The 17,132-nt window shown below is 48.7% G+C and overlaps 7 protein-coding genes across 7 annotated transcripts; 3 read left to right on the top strand and 4 right to left on the bottom strand. All coding sequences in view use genetic code 12, as the record gives it.

Moving 5' to 3' along the window:
* Window positions 1-148: 148 nt before the first annotated feature.
* HRK1 (putative serine/threonine protein kinase) lies at window positions 149-2,269 on the bottom strand (the record flags this gene model as incomplete). Its single annotated transcript, XM_002617450.2, has 1 exon — window positions 149-2,269. One exon carries the CDS (start codon window positions 2,267-2,269, stop codon window positions 149-151), a length of 2,121 nt encoding a protein of 706 aa, XP_002617496.2.
* Window positions 2,270-5,325: 3,056 nt separating this feature from the next.
* Window positions 5,326-6,693, bottom strand: SOF1 (rRNA-processing protein; the record flags this gene model as incomplete). The annotated part of the gene is made up of 1 exon (XM_002617452.2): window positions 5,326-6,693. The coding sequence occupies one exon, from the start codon at window positions 6,691-6,693 to the stop codon at window positions 5,326-5,328; it is 1,368 nt and encodes a 455-aa protein (XP_002617498.1).
* Window positions 6,694-7,543: 850 nt separating this feature from the next.
* On the bottom strand, window positions 7,544-8,575 carry FOB63_004891 (phosphatase; the record flags this gene model as incomplete). Its single annotated transcript, XM_002617453.1, has 1 exon — window positions 7,544-8,575. The coding sequence occupies one exon, from the start codon at window positions 8,573-8,575 to the stop codon at window positions 7,544-7,546; it is 1,032 nt and encodes a 343-aa protein (XP_002617499.1).
* A 1,230-nt stretch (window positions 8,576-9,805) lies between these two features.
* FOB63_004890 (Sol1p) lies at window positions 9,806-10,597 on the top strand (the record flags this gene model as incomplete). The annotated part of the gene is made up of 1 exon (XM_002617454.1): window positions 9,806-10,597. The coding sequence occupies one exon, from the start codon at window positions 9,806-9,808 to the stop codon at window positions 10,595-10,597; it is 792 nt and encodes a 263-aa protein (XP_002617500.1).
* Window positions 10,598-11,233: 636 nt separating this feature from the next.
* On the top strand, window positions 11,234-12,625 carry FOB63_004889 (cleavage polyadenylation factor subunit; the record flags this gene model as incomplete). The annotated part of the gene is made up of 1 exon (XM_002617455.1): window positions 11,234-12,625. One exon carries the CDS (start codon window positions 11,234-11,236, stop codon window positions 12,623-12,625), a length of 1,392 nt encoding a protein of 463 aa, XP_002617501.1.
* Window positions 12,626-13,519: 894 nt separating this feature from the next.
* FOB63_004888 (peptidylprolyl isomerase) lies at window positions 13,520-14,539 on the bottom strand (the record flags this gene model as incomplete). Its single annotated transcript, XM_002617457.1, has 1 exon — window positions 13,520-14,539. The coding sequence occupies one exon, from the start codon at window positions 14,537-14,539 to the stop codon at window positions 13,520-13,522; it is 1,020 nt and encodes a 339-aa protein (XP_002617503.1).
* Window positions 14,540-15,235: 696 nt separating this feature from the next.
* FOB63_004887 (uncharacterized protein) lies at window positions 15,236-16,621 on the top strand (the record flags this gene model as incomplete). Its single annotated transcript, XM_002617458.2, has 1 exon — window positions 15,236-16,621. One exon carries the CDS (start codon window positions 15,236-15,238, stop codon window positions 16,619-16,621), a length of 1,386 nt encoding a protein of 461 aa, XP_002617504.2.
* Between the last annotated feature and the right edge of the window lie 511 nt (window positions 16,622-17,132).

Here is a 17,132-nt window from a genome sequence, read left to right as displayed (position 1 = left end):
TTGGACTGTGACAATCGGCAGAAAATAGCGTCATTCCACACGGCATTCGTTCACACAAACGGAAAGGTCACAGTTCTCAGACTAAGCGATCACATCCTTCCTCATTTTTCCTTCAACTCAGTCACTTCGACTGTCCTCATGCATGCAACTACTCCTTCTCGTCCGTCACAATCGTGTGTTCATGCGCCGGAGTTCCGCGAACGAAAACTAGGTCCTCCTCCTCCTCTATGTTATCGCCAGTAGTTGTCGACTGTAGAGTACAACAATGAATGCTTTCGATCCACTCGTCCGACAAGATCTCCTCCATGGTGGCACGCTTTGAGGGATCAATCTGGAGCATTTTCAGAATAATAGGCCTCGACGCATGTGGTAACAACCGCATCAAGCGGTAGGGGCCCTGTATTTGCCGGTGGTGCTTGCGCTTTTCGTCGTGTTCTTCTACACGCGGACTGGCCGGGCGAGAACGGGCAAACTGAGCCTTCATTTCGTTTTTCCGACGCTCGAGATCGTCTAGCTTAGCGTCAATCTCGCGCAACTCACGAGTCACTTCTTCCAACTCCTCTTCGCTGAGAACTTCGGCCTTGATATCTTTCGATTCATGCTTGTGCGAGTGAGACTTATGCGGCTCGGGCTTCTCATGGTCATGTCTAGGTTCATGTGCGTCTTCATTCTTCTTATCAACCACATCCTCATTTTCATGTTCCTCCTTGGTATTCGCACTTTCATGTTCGGCCTTTTCGCTCGCTCCATGTTCGACCTTTTCGTTCGCTTCATGTTCAAGCTTTTCGGTCACTTCATGCTGAGCCCCTTCATTCTCGGTCTTTTCATGCACCTGTTCATTCTCAATCTTTTCCTGTGCCTTTTCGTGTTCAGCCTTCTCTTCTCCATGGCGTCTGCGCTTATTCAGGCGTGCGAGCATATTCTTCAACTGCCGTTGCCGCAACAAAAGTTTATGACTCTCATTGGAAAGATGATAATCATGCCAACTGTCATCCTCCATGGCGTACAACTTGAAACTGTTATCCTTCTCTGGGCTTGGGATTTTCCAAGGGAAACGTTTCAATGTCATGCAGCAGTAGATAATGGCAATGGACCACAAGTCCACCGGTTGCGGGTTATACAGATTCAGACTCGAAAGCACCTCGGGCGCGAGATACGGGTCTGAGCCCACCACGCCGTGGCAATGATGCACCTGGTCTTGTGACCCAAACTGGTCGTAGGGATAGCGGAAGATCACCGCACTGCCAAAATCGATGATTTTGAGGATTCCGTCTGTGGTGAGCACACAGTTGTCGAGCTTCAAGTCACGGTGGGCCAAGCCCAAAGAGTGTATGTACAGCACGCCTTCCAAGATCTGCTTCAAGCAGCAGTTGATCTCGGCCCGCGACATGTTCCCGCTCATGACGACAGCGAAAAAGTCGATGGGTGCGTACTCCATGATCTCATAGTAGCGGTTGTTTTCGTGGATGATATCAATGGTCTGGATGATGTTCGGGTGCCGAAGCGTCAGCCCAATGCAGTACTCGGCCGTGCACTTACGGGTGTAGTCCTTGAAGGACTCTGCGGTTCTTCTCGGACGGAACTCCTTGACGGCGAACGTTTTCCCGTCCAGCGGCCGCACAATGAGCCGAACAGAGCCGCCGGCGCCGGACCCAAGCTCTTTCTCCACCTTGCCGTATTTTTTCACAAGCGGCAGCTCGTCGTGCATAAAAGGCTCGTGGTACGGGCCCTCGGACTTCTTATGCTGCTGTGAAAGAAGCTGTGTCGACGTCTGGTTGATGAGAGCTGCGAGCGACGTCAGCAGCTGTTCACGACTGTGGACACCGTGCTCGCCGGGGGTGGGTGTCTTGGAGTTGCGTTTGACAGGCTTGAAGAGCCGTTTGAGCTCCACCATGCTGTGCGACTGCTTCACGTGGTCCTCGTGGCCGGGCGAGGTGTGGGACGGCGGCGCCAGAATGCCCGAGTGCATTTTGTGGGCGGGCAGGTGCACCTGCTGCGCCTGGTGGCCGTGGGCCGGCAGCGGCACTTTCTGGGCCAGGATTCCGGGCAGGTGGAGCTGCATCTGCGCAGGCGACGGCACGGGCGGCGCGTCGTGGTGGTCGGACAGGTTGGTCAACGTGGGCGAGTTGAGCGAGTCCAGGGAGTCGTGGCGGCCAATGTGGAAGCCGAGAAACTTGCGGCCGCCCAGCAGTTGCGACGTGGACGGGTTGAGCTGGTTCTCCGTGCCCTGCTTGAAGTGGAAGAGCTTGAGCTTGTGTCTGTCGGGCATGGCGAACAAACGAGACGAGCAACAGAAATGAAATGAAACGAAACGAGACGAAGCTACAGACAAACGAAACGAAGCAACAGACAAACGAAACGAGACGAGCAGCGGTCTAGACTGTCAGAACAGAAGCAGGCAGCCAATCGTAGGCGTGTTTTAGGCCCTGGACCTGGAAGGAGACCCTAAGTCTGGAGCTGGGAGGAGCTTAAGCTTGGAGCTGGAGCTTGACCTTGGAGCTGCGTCAGTGGGGCAGAACTCGGCGGGGAGAAGCGCGGAAAAAGCAGGAATAGCGGGCGGGGCAGCGTCCACGGGATGCGGCAGTAACAAGTGCGTCTGTGAGAAAGAAGTGCCGCCAGAAACACAAGCAGCAGAAAATGGGATTCGGCCGCTTCTTCCGTGGAATGGAGCCGCCTGAATAGTGGAGCGCGCGGGAGGCACGGGTGCGGGTCTTGTGACCTTGCGACTTTAACTGGGTCCTGGTTTTTCCTGTTTGGTTGCTGCGGCGCATTCTATTGGCCGGCGATGTGCACACCCGGATTTTTTTTCTGGCCGTCTTTGCTTGAATATGGACGTCCATTTGGATTTGGTTTTGGTTCTGGTTTTGGTTTTGGTTTTTGTTTGGGTTTGCTTTTGTGGTAAGGGACATCCGGAGGGCCGTGCTGTGTGCAGTCCTTTCCGCATGACGGCGGTTTGGCGCCCTCACCTTTGACACTTCGGTGCGTATGCACATACAGTCTTATGCTTTAAGGCCGAAGAGGAATGTGATGAGGCATGGGGGTATGAATGTATGATGATGGTGACTAAGACTATGATTGTGATATAATTGTGATATGGTTGTGGTTATGACTATGATTATGGTTGGACTATGACTATGATTATGCTGATTATACTATGATTATGACAGAGTATGACTATGTGAATATGACTGACAATATGACTCATTGAGTATGGCTGATGACTACGTGACTATAAAATGAGTATGGGTAAAGTCTGGGTATAATGGGTATGACTATGACTATATGAATATGACTGTGATTATTACTATGACAATGATTATGAATATGACTGTGATTATGAATATGACTATGATTATGATTATATGACTTTATCGACTATGAGTTTACTATATGACTATGCGACTATGTGACTATGGGTGAGAAACGAGTATGGGGAAAATCGGTCTGGGTATAACGGGATCTGATTATGTCTATATGACGGTAAAATATGCGTGGCTATGAGTCTGACTACGGGAATAACAAGATATGAACATGATGACTACATGACTACGGGAAAATATGGGTGAGTATGTGGACGTAGATGCAATTTACCAAAGTTTAAAGTATTTGGATGTCATATGGTAGCCACGGTTCCCGAGAAGGATCGGAATGGCATTAGTGATAATGGTGTGGCAGCAGCATTCCTAGGTTTTAGTGGGTATAATGGGTATGATTATGACTATGATTGAGTGAGTACTACAATCAGCAAACAGGTGAATACAATTTTAGAAAGCTCCACTAAATGTATTACGCTGGAACAGCAACTCTCAGCTGGCCTTTCATTTGTAGAAACATTTTTGTAGTCTTGATTTTATGTACGCTCTCATCCCAGTGCCTGTTATGGCACTGAATTTGAAATTTCCTGTCAAGCTTCCATTTCTGTTCATTGAGGTGTGAAAAGCAGCTGACTTGTTGAAACCTTCAAGAAACGAATTCTCCATCTCTATCAACGTTACTTCGATGACGTCCGCAAAGCTGCATTAATGTCAATCTAGCTTATTAACGCTTTTTCAAAATGTGGGATAATACCTTGATAGTCTTGGAAATCATCCCACGCTCGTCTTTCATATGCTTGAATCATGTTACTGTAAATACTTGTTCAAAGACTTCACCATAACCCTTGAGAACATATCGCTAGGAGATCTTCAATTACTGAACTTTTCGGTGTTATTGAGCTTCCTGGAGTTTGTGTTGAAGAAGCTGCTCATGAATGCGGTAAGTAATACCAAAGCAAGTTTTGGTTTGGCTAGCCACCTTGCCAGCTAAACTAAATGATACTATAAATCTAGTGATCTTGCTTGCTAAACATTTGAATACTCGCGTTACCTCATGACAAATTCCATGTATTAACTTACTCACCTCTTTGGCTCGTTAAATCTGCTGCAGGATAAAGTATCACTTTCAAAGATAAAGACTAATGCCATCATTGAAAAAACACTGAACACAAAAATCGTGTGGTGGCCGAACAATGTAAATTGTCCAAAGTTAAATTTCAGTAGATATTTTAAATACATGCACAAGTCACTATGATTCCATTACTATAGCTGCTCATGTTGTAATTGTTTTCTTCCACAATGGACTCCAAGTGGATGATCTTTTATCCATTGGTTATTAGGCCGGGCGAAGCCTGGTGTCTGTAATTGACGCCTGAACTTGTAAAATTGCGTTGCTTCGCCTGACTATTCTGTATTTTCCGGATACTTATCTCATTTTTCAACAAAGTTAATTGAAACTATATATTTAATCACATTTTTATTATTATTACTTTTAGAAGTACGTAAAATACAGATTGTTTAATTGAATTTAATTCATTCCGGTTAGCCCACTGATATTCGCAAGATGTGCTTCGTTGAATCAAAAGAATTGGATACCTTAATAGAATGGTTTACGCTAACGCAACAGTGATAAACTTACCAGCCTGCTCATCAAATACTCCAGATCACTATTCTCATAATCTCTGGTCTCCATAATAGTGGACCATGAACCATACTAATACTAACCTCATCGAAAAAGCAACCGAGCTGCAATCCGAATGGTAAGAATCTTCTCTCGCTTTTTCTGTCTCTTGCGTTTTCGCTTTCAACAAAGTTTGCGTGCCTCATGTAACAGTCTGATTCTAAATACACCCGGCATTACCTGGAACAATAAACTACATGACATTCGATCAGTAGCTTCTCGGCCACCTTCGATCTCTTCATTCTGATCTTTCAACTAAGTTTCATTCTCATACTTTCTAACTCTCTCATACTTTCTAACTCTTCACTCTCACACTTTCGCTAGCTTTCATCACTGCTCCTCGTCCTCCTTGATGGCCGTGCCACGAACGTGTTTCTGGCGCTCGGGCACGCGAGGCGCCGGCTTGCTGTGCTTTCTTGCGTTCTCCTCGCGCCGCTTCAACGACTGGAGCTCGACCGTCTTGATCTGCTGCGCCTTCTTCACCACACTAGGCAAGTGGCGGTGTCTGGCAATGCGGCGCACCTCGGGCATGTACTTGTAGCGGTCCTTCAACTTCTGGTCGTAGTTGAGCTTGGCCCGTTCGCGAGACGACTTGACGTTCGACCGCTCCGATGCGTTGCTCCGCCACACCCTCACATTGGCGTCGTCCGAGCCACTGAGCACATACCGCGAGTCTGTGGTGAAGCCCACGCAAAACACATGCTGCATCCGCTTGGTGTGGTAGACATCACGCGAGTGGCCTTCGCGGGCCCGGTAGAGGCGGATGGTCTTGTCGTAGGAGCCCGTGACAAGCTCCTGGCCCGTGGGACTGAAGTCAAGGTCCGTGACGGCACTGACGTGGTCCTTGTAGATGTTGAGACTCTTGGTCAAGTTGCGCATGTCCCACAAGTAGGCGTTGTGGTCCTCGTGGCCCAGCGCAAAGTGGAACGCCTCCATCGGGTTCCACGAGAGCGCATTGGCCCGGAAATTCGTCACCACCTTCTGCACCGGCGTGCTTGTACGGATGTCGTACAACACAATGGAGTTGTCGGCGCCACACGACGCCACCACGTTGGTTTCCGTGCGGTTGAACCGCACGCTGTTGACGTTATCGGCGCCCCACGACATGTTGGCCACGTAGTTGGACCGGCTCATGTTCCAGAGCTGCACCGAGGCGCCGCCGGTGACGAAAAGCTCGTCCGACACATGGTGGTCCAAGCCTTTGAAGGCGTGCTCGCCGCCAAACGTTTTGAGCAAGCCGGCGTCCTTGACTTTGGAGTCGTCCGTTTCGCCAAACTCGTTCACGTCCAACGACCACAACTTGATGGTCTTGTCGTCTCCGCATGAGAGCAATCCTGCTGGCGACACGAAAAGGCCCGTCACCATGCCGTAGTGTGCTCTGAAGCTGAGCGTTTCTGCTCGCGACGTCATGTTCCAGTACTTGACCACACCGTCGCCCGAGCCCGAGGCCACCTGGTTTGTCGTGCGGAAGTTGCGGGCAAGACAATAGACACCATCACGGTGTCCGTCGCCGAGCTGGCCCACAAACGGACGCGCAAACATTCTTTCGAGCTTTGTGGCCGTCACCGCTCGCGTGTATTCTCGGGCCCGCTCGAACGGGTGGAGCGCCGGGTCCAAGTTGCGGGGCAAGGCGGATTCTTGGGTGTTTCGGGCGGGGACATAGGTGTCGGCCGAGCGAGAAATGGTTTTGACTTTCATGACGGTTCTGGTGTGTTGGACAGATGCACCAGATGTGTAGATGCAGTTAAGATGTAGTTAAGATGTAGTTAAGATGTAGTTAAGATGGAGTTAAAGTGTAGTTAAAAGTTGGCGGAAAGTTGCAGGTAGAAGACTCAACTAGATCGATCAACAGATATATCACGGACAAAAGCAAGTATGCAAATCGGACTTGCAAGTATGGCACGGACTTGGACGATGGCTTATGTTTCGGCTTGATCCGGTCAGCTTGTTGGAGAGCCAAAAAATTCAAATGGAGATGACTTCGCAAAGATGGAGAAAGTTGGCGATGAGCATGTGTGCACACCTGTAGGTGGGACTATTCGATCGACTGGACAAAATATTTATTCACAAGCCAAATTCATCAGGAAAAATTTTACGCTTGAGCTACGATCCTACGGGTTTATTTTCCGCCCAAAAGAGTTGGCTATAGGGGAGTAATTATGCGTTTTTGTATATCTCATTCTTCGAATTCTTCATTCCATAGATAAGTTACAGAAGAGATAAACCGACATGGGCCATCTTGTTTTCTTTTTCTTCTTTTTCTTCTTTTTCTTCTTTTTTGTTTTTCTCCATTGTAGTATGTCTGCGCAGTGGTATGTATTATTAGGCGTTGTCATCTAGCAACTTCTATAGAATAGTAGTACAAAACAGAATGGGGCCCAGGTGAGAGCCAGTATTATTCTCCGGTATGTGCCATTTGCTTTATTGGCTCATCTGGTTTTCCTTCTCGTGTCAACCTTTCCCGGCTGTATACTCCTGTTTATCCAGGGATGTGTCGCCTTGTTTGTGTTGGTTGTCCCACATAAGTCCTGCTTATGCATACTTGTAATTAAATGGTGATATCAAGCACCAAGCTCACGTCGTCCACGTTCAGCTTGGAAATGTCTTCCAAAAATGGAAGCAAGTCCAATAACTCGTTGTCGTGGGTGTCGCTGAACCAACTGGAGATGGGGATTGAGTGCTGAGGGTGGAAAATGTAGGACGCAGGTGAATTATCAATGATAATCGAGTCGCTCAAAGGACGACCAATCTGAGATAAGTTCTTGATAAAGTTGCCCTCGTGGTTGTAGCAAGAGTCTCGGAAGAGCCGGTGATGCACGGATTTGGAGATATCCAATTTGTTCAACAATGGATCACCATACTTGGCCACCGATGCAGTAAACACCACCACCTCAAACCAGCGGCCCACTTTTTCCAAAAACTCGTCCACACCAGGCCGTTTTATCACATACACGTGATGCACCTGGTTGTCAATCTCCACTGGGATGACAAAGTCTGCAGTGCGCAAATACTTGAACGACGAGTGCACAAGCGTCTCGTCCAAGTCCAAAATGAGACATTTTTTGTTGCCAAAACGTGCTATATCCTTTTTACCCAAAAGAAATCCCGTTTCTGGGTTGAATGCTTGGCCCTCCTGAATTTTGGACAAGTCCAACTCGGACTCGTTATCCATGAGTTCCTCTATAGCGCTCGGGGCCACGTCAGGTTCTGTTGGAGGAATTTCATCGGAATCTAAGACCGGAGCGTTATTGTTGCTTTGCTCGTTGTTTTCAGCTATTATGGGTGTTGTGTTTGACTCCTCGTTTGTGTTGGTGATGGTGTCGGTCTCATTGACCGAGTGGTCGTCGTCCAACATGTCCTTTTTGGACTTTTGCTGCGTTTTCTGCGGCACTTCTTTCTGCGACACGGAAACTTGCGGTTTATCCGAGTCGTCGCTGTCTGTTTTGCCCGAAGCGGGAGCGGCGCGTTTGGCGGTGAGTTTTTGCTGTGCTGGTGGGTGCCGTTTAGTCGGGTGGCTGTTTTTGTTTGTATGCTCGTCGTTGGCGTCTCCACAACAAAGAAGCGACGTGAAAAGACCCATGGTGAGAACAGAGGGGCCCGTGGTAGTAAAAGACGGGGAACGGACGGAAAAACGGGCAGGGAAAAGTCTAAAGCCAGTCTAGAATTTCAGTCTATGAAGCACAATCTATTTCGCCCTAGGAAAAGCCCGAAATGAAGCGTGGCGGAAAAGAAAGGGAGCGGCGCCTACCTAAAGAAAACACAAGGGCAGAATGAATTTGAATAGCGCCAGGAAAAGGTGGAGGCTGGTTTTCTGGAGCCACGGTGGCACGTGTGGGAGGATGGAGATTTTTGGTTTGCTTTTTTTTCCAAATTTTATGGAAGCCAACTAAGGTTGTGGTGAAAAGTGGCGAGGAAAGAAATGGGAAAAAGATGAGTCTTGGAGTTGGCGAGTATTTTTTGTGGATACTGGCTTGCTGCGGCGACATTTTTCCCTCGTTTGTGCCGGGAAGTGCGCGACATTTCCCATTATTCCGTTGGCACGGGGTCAAGACGGAAAGAAAGACAGAAAAGGGCAAAAAAGAGAGATTTGGGAAAAGCATATAGGGTAGTTGGGAACGTTTCTATCGCTTTCTTTCAAACGTGCCGTTCTTTTCTTGTCTTTAGATTATTTTCGGGGGATCTTTGCTGTTCGTCTATTCTTGCACAGAACGGCTGAATGTTAGATAGAGGATTAGAGGTTATCAAAAAGCAAAATTGGACTTCGATACCATTTGAGCGTTTATTGATCTAAGGCCGTAACTTTAGTAAATCAGTAGGTTAATCCATTGAATTTAGCGAAATTTATCTTAATGGCACATTTGTCACGTTTACGAAGCTTAGATGAGTATGCCAGTTGTCTCTAAACTCCAGTGCATAGAAGCAAAAACTCCAGTGCATAGAAGCAAAACTCCAGTGCCATAGAAGCGAAACACTTGTATAAAAAATATAAGTCAGCCTACGCTACTTCATTCGGCAAAGAATAAAGCAACATGTTGCTATATCCTTTTCTCTCGATATTGGCCAATTTGGGCCCAAAGTGTCTTTGGCCATTTGAGACGCGCCCGCGCCTTTTCTATTTTTTCGCGTAGCCAGCCACCCTAGAACCAGCATTTTTCTCTTTGGGTCTGATCTGATTTTATTTGTTTTTCTGAAGTGTTGTTCTTCTGTCGCTTGTCTTACTTTCTTACTTGTCTTACTCGTTTCGATTGTCTTGTCTCACTTGTCTGCTGCCTAGCTTTCTCCCAGTCTATCTATCTCACCCTCAAACAGCATGCTGGATTTTGCTGTTCCTCATACGCCGCCTCGAAGTGCCTCCAAGCCGAAAAACCAAAAGCTGTTCCCCGTGTTCCAGCTTCCGCTTCAGACGCCAAAAACCCCAAAGAGAAAAGTTGACAAGAAACTCACCACTCCGGGCCAACAACCACAGGGCCTGCTATTGCCGCCCACTCCTGATTTCACGCCCCACAAGTCGCCTCGCAGAAGGAGAAAGTTGATTGTTGAGGAACTATTCGCCGTCTCTGAGAATGTCGGCCTGCTATTGCCCAACCATGCTATGGTGGGAAGCGGAAGAAGGCTGCTACCGCTGCAGAAACCACTCAAATCAGCATTGGACTTCGAGGACTTTTCGCTGATCCACAGTAAGTTGGATTTCGAGGAGGACCTTTTCGAAGATCTGTTTGAAGCAAACCTCATGGCCAGCCCGACGAAAAAGAGGCACGTGAAAGGGCCAAAGCACGAGAAGCAAGTGGCCCAAACTCCAGGAAACCAGCTCATCACCGACGAAAAAGTCAACCTGTGGCATGGAAAGTCTTTCAACACGTGTTTTTCGTCAGACGAAGAGTCTGACGTCGAACTGGCACCACACGAACTCCACAACCCGTTTTTGGACCCGCCTGCTGTGCAGAAAAAGACCTTGTCGAAAGCTTTCCAGTCGAAACTGCCAGTCGACTACTCGACTCATATAGAGTACATTAACCACCGCACAGGTGAACGCAGAGTAGAAGAGCTTACGGAAGAACAGAAACAATTCAAACCAAAGAAAATCGACTTTTCAAAAATATAGAAGCAGCTCCTGCCACTGGAATGGCAAAGAGATCGGCCAAAGTTGAAAACGTGAAGAGGCACGTAATTTTACTATAGAGTTTTCGGATGATTTCCACTTCTATATGCGCTTATTTCGATATTAAATAGCATCTTTTTTAACGGAAATATGACACTTCAGATTTTGCTGGAAGCAGTTGTAGAGTGGATTTCAACACACTATGACCAGTATACGAATCTTTGTGAACGGGTGTATGATTGCAGGAAGCTTTGCTTAATTGTTTCTGTAAAAAACGGTTTCAGTAATCACTTGTACATGTAATTTATGAAGAGCAAGAATTTCCAGTGAATTAGACATCTAATTCTAGCAACGGGCCATTGTCTGGAAGATGTAATACTACTGATGGCAGATTACGTTAGTTGCAGCTCTCACTTCTGAAGTTTTTTGCACGAAAACAGCTCAAGAACATTTGGTTTTCGGCCTATACTTTTTCATTCGCCCAAGGGCGTATCTCGCACTGTTTCGCAGTAAATTGCGCCGTTTCGCAGTAATTCGCATTGATTTCGCCCTCTTCGCCCTCTTTCGCCCATTTTCATCCTCGCCCATTTTCCTCCGTCTGCACACTTAACTCGCACTTCCATCTCAACTTCTTAATCCATGTCACTTGAACAGAGCGGCGAGATCCAGCTCGACGAAGGCTGTGAATGGCGCTTTGAAGTGCCCTTCAAAACCATCTTGACGCTCAAAGTTGTTGATGGCATTGGCGAGATTTTTGGCACGGAACTTCCCAACGACACCGAAGTCCATCTTACGGGAGCAAAAGCCGCCGTGTATGCGCCTTTGCCGGCCGGGTGCCGTTTCCAATACTCGTGCTCGCTCAATAAAGAGAATGTCAACATCTCGAGCGAAGACGCCAAAGTCAGCGAGTACGTGAGTGATGAATCTGCTGTTCCAGCCTATACGCGGCTCCATTTTGCGTTGGATGTTAAAAGACAACAAGCACAGGCATCGGCGGCTAGAGGACCCGTTGTTATGGTTGTGGGCGGCGCCCAGTGCGGCAAAACAGCCCTCGTGAAGATATTGGCCTCGTACGCCGCAAAAATGGACAGATGCCCGCTTTTGGTCAACTTGGACCCGCAGCAGGGCGTTTTCTCTGTGCCCGGGTCGTTGACGGCCGCAGTTGTTAGCGACGCTCTCGACTTGGAAGCTGTGGGCGGCTGGGGCGAGCTGCCGACACTGGGAGCGGCGTTTCGCCAGCCCAAACAGCCTTTGGTCAAGAGCTACGGCTTTTGCGCCCCACAGGACAACTCCGAGCTCTTTGAACACCAGGCGGGCGCCCTTGCTGCGGCCGCACATGAACGCATGGCGTCAGACGCCAATGTCCGTGCTTCTGGCATGATTATCGATACGCCGCCCTGGACAATGAAGGACGCAGACCTCGTACAGAAAATCGTGGAGCGGTTTGAGGTCGACGTTGTGATTGCCGTGGGCGGAGATAGACTTGCCGTCGACCTTCGGCGGACGTTTCAGTCTCGCGTGGACGAAAACCGCTTGGATATTGTCAAAGTGCCTCGTGCCGGCGGAGTGGCCGAGGTAGACGGAGCGTTTTTGCGTAAAACACAAGAGGACCTGATCAAAGAGTACTTCAACGGGTCGCGACGCACGCACTTGTCGCCGTTCAAAACCGACGTGGATGTCAAGTCCGTGGTCATATATAAGGCTGTGCGTCTTCTGGAGTACACTTCCCAAATGGCATTCTTGCCTTCTGGAGACTCGTACACGCAGGAGGACACGAAACCAGACTTGGCCTTGGACAAGTACTACGTGCGTATCGAGGCTACAAGCGCCAATTTGGAGAACTGTGTGTTGGCGATCACGCAGTTGGATGCATCTGAAGAGCCGCTGAAGTTGTTGGAGACGTCTGTTCTCGGCTACGTACATGTGTCGACTGTGGATGACACCAAGCAAAGAATGTCCATGTTGTTGCCTTTTCCGGGACAGATCCCAAGAAAGGTGCTCATTGCAACTGACATTCGGTACACGGAGTAAGAAAAGAAGGAAAAGAAAAAGAAGAAAAGGAAGAGAAGAAAAATTTCAGAATTGAGGTTCTAATTTCGATTCACGAATGATGCTCTCTGTTCTTCAGGACATTATATAGAGTCTAGGGCATTGAGCAAAACAGCGCACAAATCGTGCGAGTGGGATATATGTCAGCTTATCTACTGGATCATTTGGGAAATTTTTATGAAAACGTTTTAGGACCGTTAAAGTTGTTCCAGTCAAACACAATTAGTTCGCCCGAAACAACAAGCAAGAGGATCCAAACATAGTATCAAAAGCGGTATTTAATATTCTGTGCTGACTTATATCTACAAAAACTTTTAGAGATCTATATATTAGACAAAACTGTATTAGCCATTTCGTCATTCTTATAGCCTCAAAATACGCCCGTAAGATCAGTATATAGAAGGAAAGACAGACATGAAAGAATTCAAAAACTACTTAAAAAATATGTCGGGACAAACCTGACTGTATTCAATAAGAAATTCAACAAGTAGAATTGATGGAGAGATATTGTTACCATTTCAAGCAAATCCATTCCGAAGCCTAAATATGAAGTATAGACACTTGTTGTCGTAGCTCATTCGGAAAATAAATCCAATGATTCTAAAATACTAATGACTTTCACTACAGCACTCTGTCTTCGAAACCTAGCCTATTTATTGTCCCATATCCTATGTGTAGATTTGTGGATCTCATTATCCGAAACCAGTCAACCAGTCAAATCCGAATCAGCGGAACTTATTGTGAAAACCGGAATGCACTGGCTTTCAACTCCAAAGTCTAGCATCTTACGGGTATGTTTGTAGTGTTTTCCTTATCCACTTCGCCAGACATTTTATCACAGTCAACTTCCAGCATGAACTATCACTTCCATCCCAACTAATCAAAGGGCATAGGTCGAGACATCGACGCAGCCACAGCACTAGGAACCTTGATGCCGCAACAATCGCCCCATGTGTTATGCAGACACCCAGGCTCAGGAGCATGCTGGCCCACGCCTTCGGGCGCGGTCAAAATCGACCCAAACATCATGTGTTGCACGATAGGCAACTTTGCAAGCACTTCAGCAGCGTACATTTTCACCATACCGTCCCTGATTTTGCCCCACGTTTTTGCAGCCAGAATATCGTCAAGCATGGGCAGGTGCCACCGAAGACTTGCTTCTTCGTGGCCCGGAACGGTTTTAATGCTGTTGATGAAATGGATGCACTCCAAATACATGTACTGGCGCCAATACGTCTCGACCAACTCGCGATTGTGGACCAGTTTGGGTTTCATATGAGGGTGGGGCGCCAACTGTGCCGACCCAAAGAGAAATGGAAGAAAATGGTAATCGTCCAAGCCCCAAACACCGTGCGAACCTGCGGGTTCAAGCCAATATGTTTTTTGGAGGCGCCGCATCACGGCCATGTACTTGTTGAACACCACAATGATGAGTGCTTGGTAGTCAGACGGTTTAAGAACGCCAATCTCTTTCAAGCAGTAGAAAAGGCACAAGAGGTTGAGTTCGTGCCCAGACCCGTAATCAATACGCGTGCGGTCCCCCCAGGACTCGGCAAAATAGCAGCCAAGCTCCTCAGCGTGGTCCGGGGCCACTGCCGCCATCAACAGCGGTGCTTCGGCGCTGACCTGGTCGTAAAAGCCCCGGAACTCGGGTTTTCCGAACCGGGACACGTTTTTGTCGCGCACAACGGGGTTGGCGTCTATAATCTGGTCCACGCGGTCGATAGCAGCGGCAATAGAGGCGACTGGAGCGGAAACGGCGACTTTGGCGTCGTTGGCAACTCCAAATACGGAATCCTGGAGGTCTTGCACGAACGAAAGAAGGGCCGCATGCTGCAGGGACTGGGTCCATATATCGAGATCCTCGCGCAGGAGAATGCGTTTCTGTGGTTTCATTGAAGAGTAAAGAAAAAAGTGGTTGAAATAAAAGTAGTGAAAGGTGATCGGTATCAGAGGCGATCGATAGCGTGGAGACTATCTGCAGGATTATAGTTAAGGATGGTCGGAAAGCGCGTGGACTTTGTGTCGGAGGCCAAGGCGATGTGAATATGGAGACAAGAGTAGGTAAAGACAGAATAGACAGAAGACAGAAGACATAATAGACAGAAGACAGAATAGATAGAATAATGCAGAAAAGGAAGAAGACAGAATAGATATAATAATGCAGAAAGGAAGAATAGACAGAAAAGACAGAAGGCAGAATGGCAGAATAGGCAGAAGACAGAAGACAGAATAGACAGAAGAGAGAAAAGGAAGAAAGCAGAGTAGACAGAAAGTCACAGCAAGATGGAATGCTTTCGCACTTATGCGAACAATCAACTGAATGCGAGAATTGCCATGCGAATGGATCTTGACCTGAATGCAGAAATCGGGCAGGTACTACGGCCAAGTATCAGGCAAGTACTACAGCCAAGAACGGATCCGTTCACTTACTATGGCATCTGCCCAGTCATCCAAGCCACCAAGTAGTAGCATATTGCTTTCCTGCATACACGGCCCTAGGTATTCATCTCAGTGCTCGCTTCAACGCCCACTTCCATCTCTTCCATCACTTCCATCTCTTCCATCTTCATACCCTATCGTTCATATCCCATGGCTCGACCATTTGTGTTTGGAACGCTGCGGGAGGCATTCCGCAGCCAACTCCGCACCACGCCGCACCTTGCGTCGCTCTGGCAGAAAGGGCCCGGCGGCACGCTCAATTGTACGCGAAGCATGCCCATGGAGATCGGGCTGCGGCAGGAGATTTTCGCGGCGGCGGCGCAAAACCCGGGCCGCGCGCCTGTTCGCGTGGCGCAGACAGTGGCGTACGCCAAGGCGCTCGCGCGGTTTTACCGCTACGGCTTGGGCGCGGCGTGGCGCAACATCAAGACGGCGCGCGCGCTCCGGCGCCAGTACGTGCTTTCGCCGTGGGTGGACCGGGCGGGCGACGCGGGCGCCATCAGTTTGCCGCGGTTTCGCGTGCTTGCGCGTGCCATGGCGCAGGCCATATATATGGACAAGATGGAGGGAGACAAGGTGAGGAAAACACAAAGGTCTGAAAAAACAGAGACGACAGACACAGAGAAGGCAAAAACAGAGACGACAGACACAGAGAAGGCAAAAACAGGGGCACAGCCAGCAAAAACAGAGGCAATCGTGACTACGCCAGAATCTTTCTCAACTGAAAACTCAGAAACAGCAAAAGGGACAGAGGCAACGGGAGCCGAGGCAACAGTTTCTGATGCGGAAGTTGCGAAAACGCCTTCTGAAGCGACACTTTCTGGCGAAAGTGTCGTGCCTTCTGGCGAAAGTGTCGTGCTTTCTGGCGAAGGTGTCTTGTTTTCGCTCGCGCGGCGCGACTTCCAGCTTCTCCGCCGCGCGCCGCCCGACGCCGCCAAACTCCCGCTCTTTGCGCTCGTGGCCACGCTCTTGGGCGAGCTCACCCCGCTCATCTGCTACGCGGTGCCGGAAATCATGCCGCTGACTTGCTGCCTCCCGCTGCTTTTGCCGCGCGTGTGGCGTGCCGCGCCGCTCGAAAACGTCCGCACGCTTGTTCGCGCGCAGCCGCCCGACGCCTACGCCCAGAAAACCGCCTTTGCCTTGCCGCCCGCCCATGTGCGCGCGCTCTGCCTGGCGCTCCGCCTCAAGGCCCGCTACATCCCGCTGTGGATGTACCCCGAGAAAGTTCTCCGCCAGAGGCTTCAGGACCACTACAACTATTTGTGTGTGGACGACTTTTACCTCAGCGGCCATAACGGCGACGGCAATGTGTGGAGCTTGACGCCGCAGGAGGTTGTTCTCGCGTGCTTGGAGCGGAATCTCGGCGGCGACGTGCGCCAGTTGGTGTCGGGCACCGAGCCCGAGCGCCGCGAGCGCTTGGTCCAGTGGCGCTTGAAGTTGGTGCAGTATCTTGCCAACGCGCCTGCGGCCAACGTGGGGTATTTGGGCGTAGCCGCCCTCATGGAGGCGCCGCGCGCCGAAATCGCCCGCTGGTAGGCCAGGGCCACTGTAAATAGGCCGAACTGTAAATAGACAAGACAAGACGAATAGACCCAAGACAAGACGAATAGCCCAAGACAAGACGAATAGACCCAAGGCGTAAGAGGATGTCGTAAAGACTGAAGGCTTATTAATAAAATATTTTATATATTTCCACATTTTCAATGTGGGGATATTAAGCTAGTATTAAACAAATAGCTAATGTTAAATTAGGTAATTTCAATTGATGTATATATATTAATGGAGATCATTTACCTATTTTAGGTGCTTTAGCAGCTTTATCTGTTTTATTATCTGCTTCATATCAAATGAAATTAACTAATAGATTAACTGGTGGTATTAAAACACCTTATATCTCATTAACAGCTGATTGTACTTATAGAGAATCTTTCTTAATGTGAGCCTTAATAGGTCGCCGTAAGAGGACATACTGAATAGGACGTCAGTTAACGTTGGTATTCGGTAGTTGTAGATTTGTTTGCAGTGGTTTACTAATATGCTTGGTTTA

This window comes from Clavispora lusitaniae (assembly GCF_014636115.1).
Source record: "Clavispora lusitaniae strain FDAARGOS_655 chromosome Unknown tig00002663_pilon, whole genome shotgun sequence".
Taxonomy (NCBI): domain Eukaryota; kingdom Fungi; phylum Ascomycota; class Pichiomycetes; order Serinales; family Metschnikowiaceae; genus Clavispora; species Clavispora lusitaniae.
This window is presented reverse-complemented; position numbering and strand designations above follow the sequence as displayed.